This window comes from Felis catus, chromosome D1 (genome assembly GCF_018350175.1).
Source record: "Felis catus isolate Fca126 chromosome D1, F.catus_Fca126_mat1.0, whole genome shotgun sequence".
NCBI lineage: Eukaryota > Metazoa > Chordata > Mammalia > Carnivora > Felidae > Felis > Felis catus.
The window spans coordinates 102,543,860-102,551,090 of record NC_058377.1 but is presented as its reverse complement, the minus strand read 5'-3'; the positions used below and the strand labels follow the sequence as shown (position 1 = coordinate 102,551,090).

At 44.9% G+C, this 7,231-nt stretch overlaps 1 protein-coding gene across 5 annotated transcripts; it reads right to left on the bottom strand.

Annotated features, from left to right (window-relative positions):
• Positions 1-4,047: 4,047 nt before the first annotated feature.
• CLP1 (cleavage factor polyribonucleotide kinase subunit 1) lies at positions 4,048-7,078 on the bottom strand. Of its 5 annotated transcripts, XM_019812440.2 has the most exons (4): positions 6,895-6,990; positions 6,242-6,371; positions 5,535-6,162; positions 4,048-5,136 (listed from the first exon to the last, which is right to left on the bottom strand). In XM_019812440.2, exons 3-4 carry the CDS (start codon positions 6,138-6,140, stop codon positions 4,465-4,467), a joined length of 1,278 nt encoding a protein of 425 aa, XP_019667999.1. In that variant the 5' UTR covers positions 6,141-6,162; positions 6,242-6,371; positions 6,895-6,990; the 3' UTR covers positions 4,048-4,464. The 5 variants fall into 5 exon arrangements, with proteins under 5 accessions (XP_019667999.1, XP_003993417.1, XP_044895251.1 ...); XM_003993368.5 differs by lacking the exon at positions 6,242-6,371 and having other exon boundaries at positions 6,895-7,078; XM_045039316.1 differs by lacking the exon at positions 6,242-6,371 and having other exon boundaries at positions 6,659-7,005.
• Between the last annotated feature and the right edge of the window lie 153 nt (positions 7,079-7,231).

Genomic DNA, 7,231 nt, shown 5'->3' with positions numbered 1-7,231 from the left:
CACTTTGCCCTAATTAGCCCTACACAGCTGTGAACCCAAGAGGAAGGCCAGGTGTTGTTCTCTCCTCATTTAGCTCAAGGCCATTTCTCTTTTGAAAGCAGCTCTGGCTATTACATAACCAAAGTGTTCCAGCAGCCACTTCTCTGAAATCAAGGTTCTTCACCTGTAAAGTGTGATTCTAAATCCTGCGGTGTGCCCTCGGGTTTGGTGTCAAATGTTTCTGGTTTAACTGTGGTCTGATACTTTAGTACTAGGCAGCAAGATAAAGGACAAAGGTTTTCTGGGATCTAGTCTAGCTCCTCTGACATGGCGTATATAATCAGGTTCTAGTTCATTCTTTAAAAAAAAAAAAACGTTCATTTATTTTTGAAGGGGAGAGAGACAGAGTACGAGCGGGGAAGGGGCAGAGAGGGAGACACAAAATCTGAAGCAGGCTCCAGGCTCTGAGCTGTCAGAACAGAGCCCCATGCAGGGCTGGAACTCATGAGCCCGGAGATCATGACCTGAGCAGAGGTCAGATGCTTAGCGGACTGAGCCACCCAGGCGCCCCAATTCATCCCAATTCAGGATTTCAGTCCATTTACTGCAACACACTATAGAATTCTTTTACTGGCAGTGTGTACTAGAAAATGAAAGCCCCCCCCCCTTTTTTGATAAAAAATGAAATCTTGATAACATTTTAGACCATATAAAAGGCAAAGCTAAAGTATTATTGGAGACACAGTATTTCTTTTATTTATAGAGGCTTTTCTATCTGTAAATCAAGTTGTTTCTTTAGGAAATCATATTTCACTTTTCTACTGCATATTTTTGATTTTAAGACTTCATTTCCCCAAATTCACAAATCGGGCGTCTTTCTTTTCCTACTTTCAACAGTCTAATAACCTGTCAGTTGTCTTGTCTTTTAGCTAGAGACACTACCAAATGAAAATAAAAATTTCATCTTCCACCAACCAACCACACAGCTAAAACTCCCCTAGGACACTTGACTACTAGATGCCAGCCTCTTAGCCGGAGGAGCAATAATGGTGGCATAATCATTATCCCAAGATTTAGATGAGATTCCATTTTCTTGTCCCGTTTGTTTTAGGATCATGCAAGATATTTCCTGGAAAGGATGTTTAATAGAGCATAAGGTTTAAAGTACCAGCCACTTCTGAAAACTACTGCACAGTAAAATCTAGGCTAAAACAATGAGGTATCCACACCACTCAAACTTCAAATAAATTAATTTGCTATGTAGATCACATAACACCTTATAGTTTTTGTCTAATGTATAGTTTTCCAGTCCTTTACATCTTCTCATGCTGATAGACGGCAAACTACAAGGTCAATTTTACTTCAACTTACTGGTAAACAGGCAGGGGCGCTTGGGTGGCTCAGTTAGTTAAGTCTCAGACTCTTGGTTTGGGCTCAGGTTGTGATCTCACTTGGTTAGTGAGATGGAGCCCTACATCGGGCTCTTCGCTGAAAGTGCAGTGCCTGCTTGGGATTCTTTCTCTCCCTCTCTCTCTCTGCTCCTCCCACACTCTCTCTCAAAACAAATAAACTTTAAAAAAAAAAAAAACAGACAAAAACAAACTGCTACCCTTGGATTTAGGCAGAGACGAATGCCCTTTCAGTACCAAAACCACCAACGATCTTTTATTTTTGTAGTAATCTCTATACCCAACCTTAGGCTTGAATTCACGACCCTGAGGTCAAGAGTCACATGTTCTTCCGACTGAGCCAGCCAAGCACCCCACCCTCTTTATGTTTAAATCCTGCTGCCTTCCCACCTGTCCTTGTGAGAGGTCTCTGCTTATGTTAAAGCACTTTCTCCCCTTGTGCTCTGGATCTTACCCCCTTCACTCCTACATTTTCTTCTGAATTTCTCCTTTGACCTTGTATTTGAAACACAGAAAAAAACAGAATGGTGTCAAGAAGATTCCCATACCAATCATTAAATTCTCTCCCTCTAGTCTGTTGATATGCTGTGTCACCCTATCTTAAAAAAAACTAACAAACCCTCCCTCAATCCTACATCCAGCCCCCTCTTAGCAAAGCTTCGTGAAAGAGTTGTCTATAGATGTTATCTTTACTTCTTCAGTTCATATTATTTTTTTCAATAATATATATATTTCTATAGGACTTTTATCTCCACCATTCCAAAACTACACTCATAAGGTCAATACTGACCTCCATGCTTTCAGATCCATAGCCAAGTCTCCTTTGCTAGCTCCCGTTATACTTTGCGTCTTATGTTTGGGTGCCCTGAAAGTCCATCTCTATCTTCTGATTTCCATTTATACAGTTCCTAAAGAATTTTATCCAATTTTACTGCCTTAAAAGACTTCTACAAGCCAACAGCTCCCATAAACCTTCACCCCTAACTTTCCCAAACCTTCCAGATTCTTTCTTTTTTCTACCTGTCCGCACAGCATCTCCATATGGATGACTAGTAGACAGCTGACACTTAATATTGCTAAAGTAGGACTCTTGATATTCTCTCCTCCTTCCATGAATTTCCCCAATCTCCTATCCAATCTAGCTACTCTAGTAAGAAATACAGAAATCAGCTTTGATTCCACCTTCTTTTCTCCACCACTTCCATCAGCCAAGTCGTACCTTACCTCCAAAATATCCAAAGGCAATCTACTCACCAATTCCACCTCTGCTAGTCTAATCCCCTATCAATTCTCACACTGAAACTACCCAAGTCTAACTTGTATCCTTGATCCTAACTCTTTCCATTATCCACAGAGCAACGATCTTTTCAAAATCAGACCATTCCTCTGTGTAACCACCTGCTTTAGTCTAAGTGTTTATGTCCCCCCAGAATTCATATGTTGAAATAATAAGCCCCCAAAATGATGGTATTAGGAGATAGGGCCTTTGAGAAATGCTTAGATCATGCTTCGTGAATGGGATTAGTGCCTTTGTAAAAGAGGCTCCACAGCGTATCCCTGGCCCTCTACAATGTGAGGACATAGCTAGAATTAGGCAGTCTGCAACCCCAAAGTGAGCCATCATCACAATAGGACCTTGCTGGTGCCCTGACCTTGGACTTTCCTGCCTCCAGAACTGTGAGAAATCTCTGATGTTTATAGGCTATCTAGTCTGTGGCATGTTGTTACAGCAGCCTGAAGGAACTAAGACACCACCCCTCTCCCATCATTTGCCACTGCTCTTGGATTACAAAAGCCTTACATTATCTGGTCTCTGCTGCCCCCTCCAGCCTCAATTTTTACCAAGCTTCCCTTGATACACCAGCCTCTCCCTTCATCAAACACATCAAATTTTTTCCTTTCTTAGCATTTTGCAGGGTTTCCTCCCCCAGGAAGATTTTGTCCCAGTCTCACCCAGCCATTTAGGTCTTAACGCCAAACGTGCTCAGGGGAGGCCTGTCCTGACCACCCAGTCTAAAGCACTGTCCTAGTCACTCTGTCTCAGATCACCCAATTTTCAGTCTCTGCATAGCACTTACTGTTTTTGTTTTTCATTCTATGTAAGCTCTGTAAGACTTTGTCTATGTTGTTCCCCATCTACAATAGCAAATAACAGATACTCAATAAAGATCTTGTGGAAAGAAGGAAAGAAGGGCATCACATCCTTACTCAATCCAATCTAAACTAGGAACACAAATAATCCGCAAGAAATCAAAAGAGAATGGGCTTTCCCAGCTTCTTACCACCTGAAAAAGCTGAATTTACAGTTGGACCTAGGACCCAGTTCCCAACCGGACAGACAATAGGAAAGACAACTGCAGCCGAGACAGCAAATGAGCTACGTCTGGAAAACGATCAGGCTAGAAATCTCAATCCAACTTTATCACCAGCCGCTTCAGCTCGTCATAGTAAACCAGCATGGACAACAGATTTAGCATCTATTTACCTATGAGGGAAGGGAAGGGAAGGGGAACCATTATAAAAATTCACTTGCTTGGTTCACAAGTGGGCTCTTGGCTTTCCTCTCCTCTAAGAGTTTAGCAGTAACTCGTTCCAGTGATGTTTCCATAGTGCTTAGGGGAAAAAACAAAATTTTTAAAAATTATACCAACTTCCGTGATATGGCAAAAATATTTATTAAAATTTTCCAAGTTTAAACTTGAAAGAGGCCTCCTGATTCAATCTTGCATCCTGGATAAATGAGATAACAAGTACTATATACAGAATATAAAGCAGTAATAGTAAAAAAATTTCTCCTAAAAATTAGTCCACCAAGTGGACAGTGGCAGAAATGGGACTCTCCAGGGCCTCAGAGAATTCAAAGTGGCACCTTAGGTGATCCAAGAAACCAATTATATTCTCCTAGTTTTCCATTTGGCTCAAGATTGGAAGAGTCAGGTTACCACCAGCTGTTTCAAGAGGTAGAAATATGCTTTCTACTAGTTCACTATTTACTGGCCCGCATGGCCTCAACAGATTCTCATACCTCAGCCCGTCTGCCTTTGGTGATGACCAGAAGACCTCTACGTCTTAGTCTCTACTTAAGATCCATGAACCTGATATCCATGATGAGAAGGAAGTTCTTAGGCAGTGGGCGGGGGGCTGGAGAGAGAACAGTAAACACCTGATGCTCCAGGTCCACGCTGGTCACCACGATGAAGCCAGCGACACTTGTCTCAGAAAGGTTCTCCTCTGTGCCCTCAGCAGTGCTAACACTCAGGAGGTGGTGCACCATATCGCGGCCAGGCGTGACAGGTACTAGCTTGAGCTGATTGTCCTCCTGAGACATGCCCAAAGGCAAACAGGAGTCTGGAATGGTGGGTGCCCCAACTTTGTAGATTTTCACATCTGAAAATTTGACATTGAAGGCATGGGGATAGAAACAGCCCCGGAATCCATAGAAATACTCACGGATACGCTCATCCCTACATTCCCGCCGGAAGTCTTTGGAGCGTTCAACCACACCCCCGGATTTAGGGAGCAGCACAGTGCGTACAAAGTGAGGCAGGTCCCGTTTTAGTTCGTTGTACAGTCGTTCTTGATCCAGAACCACAACCACATCTACCTCAAAGGCTGAGGCAGCGTGCACCAGGGCCTGGTAACCCGAGCCCTTGACCCAGCCACAGGTATTAATGACACAGCCACTCACAGAGGCCCTTCGGTTCACTTCACATCTTTGATTGAACACATCCGCTAAACGAGAAGTAATCTGCAGAAGAAAGCACGAAGGTGAAGAAAAGAGACACAAAACTAGCAAACTCATAGCTACGTAGAATAAGTGGTTATTAGGTACAAGAGAAGATGACATTCTAAATGGCTGTGGTTTTAACCTCATTAACATGGATTTCGTTTTTATGTTGTTTCTTCTATTGTTTCATGTCCTAAGTAGAGATTGAGTTAATTACTTAACAACGGGTCCACAGACTTGTTTAACAATCTGAGGTTGACTTATATCTGAAACGGTCTTTCCCAAAATCATCTGGAAGTAATACCAGCTGAGAGGGAGCAAAGAAATGGCCACAGACGGTTTTAATTAGCACACTTTTGCACAGCTTCCTATCCTGATAGCAGCCCTTCCCTCCATCCCCCCTTGGCGCCGGCTCTGACCTTATTATAAAGCTTGATGTTGGTGCCAGGAGTGGTGGAGCCAAAATGATACACCAGAGGGGCCTGGATAGAGAATCCCTCTTCAACATCTGCCGGCCGCTCAATGTAGAGGGCCCCCATGGTACCAGGGATGGAAACAGAGCCCTGACCCACATCCAGCTCCACGTAAGTAGGACGGCGGCCCAAACGCACTGCGTAGTTGAGCAGTAGACGGCACACTGTGGACTTGCCCACATCAGTGGGGCCCACTACCATCACCCGGGGGCCTCGCTCTTCTTCCTTCTCCGCCTGCCTCCTCATCTGCTCCAAGGCTGTGTGAGTGTTGAGATAAAGTAACATAGGAGTGTCCTTGGAGACATAAGCCACCTCGGTGCGGCCACTCAGCTGTAAAGAACAGCCATGCCAAGTGAAAACAGCCACCTTGGCACCGGCATCAAAAGTGAATTTCTTGTTTCGGGTCAGCTCCGTGCCGAAGATTTCTGCCATCCCAGCCAGCAGCTCCAACTGAACTGACTGAGATGCCTCCACCTCAAAGCGAAGTTCTGTTTCTCGCTCTAGTTCAAATTTAGTTGTTGGCTTCTTGTCATCACTGGCCTCCTCTCCCATCTTTTCTGTGTAGCTGCTGAGCCTAGAACACAAATTAATTATCAGATCTAAACAGAAGTTAGGCCACTGTTCGAAATCCTCCAATGGATACTTCTCCTTACCTGCTTTATTTTTCTCCTTATCTGTGATCACCACCTGTCTCACTACACATTTATTGTCTGTCTACCCCCACTGGAACGTAAGGGTTGGGCAGTCTGGTTTGCTGCTGTACCTCTAGTATCTAGAATAGGACTGGACAACCGGTAGGCACCTCATAAGTACACCGAGTAAATAAATGACTCAGACATAAGAAAACTGTATCTACAGATTGACCTAAGACTTGATTATATCACCTCCATTGCTCCTTTCGTCACTCGCGGGATACTCGACTTAAGAGAGCAACTGATGCCCTCTTATTCAACAAGAAAGGGCGTCTGCAATCTGGATGCAAAGCAGAGAATATGGAGTTTGCACTTGGAAACAGCATTAAGGTCCGGCTCAGCAACTACTAGGTAGTGTCTTTAGACAAATCACCTAACCTTCTCCTCAGCTGTCACCTGGAGTCACTTACACTTCCTCTCACAAAGTGTTGTGCTGGGGACTGTTGGAGGGAAAAAATTACTCCGTAAACTAGAAAACGCCGAGAAGTAATGAAGAATGATTTCCGATCCCGAGCCGCAGCTCTAAGTCCAGCATCTGTCCCGGCACTCCCAGACGCCGAAGTCTGTCCAGGCTCTAAGGGGCGACGGTTGCATTCCCGAGCTTATCATCTCACCTGCACAAGCCACGAACCCAAACCGGTAAAACGACGAGCTCCCGGCCGGACCTAAACCCAACTACACGCCACGCTCGCCCAGTTCCACGCCGGAAACAAAAGCGGTTCCGCACTTGCGCAATGGAGGAGCCGCGGTCGCGCGATGTCCCTTGGGATATGTAGTTGTGCGAGAACGGCCTCGAACTGTTGAGCTCGCGCAGCCGCTCGGCCTTCTGGGAGTTGTAGTTAAAGGATTGTTTTGATCGTGACGCCGAAGGTGGGAGGGGCGGTGGCCCGTATTGTTTGCGAAGCCGGCGCGCCGGGGGGTAGGAGGCGTGGCGGTTACGCCCCGCGCGGG

What these genes read in the sequence shown, in the direction of transcription:
- CLP1 (XM_003993368.5), bottom strand. Translation starts at nt 6,140, where the DNA reads ATGGGAGAGGAGGCCAGTGATGACAAGAAGCCAACAACTAAATTTGAA. An exon ending in ACATCAAGCTTTATAATAAG is followed by an intron (nt 5,137 to 5,534) that starts GTCAGAGCCGGC and finishes TTTCTTCTGCAG; the next exon opens with ATTACTTCTCGTTTAGCGGA.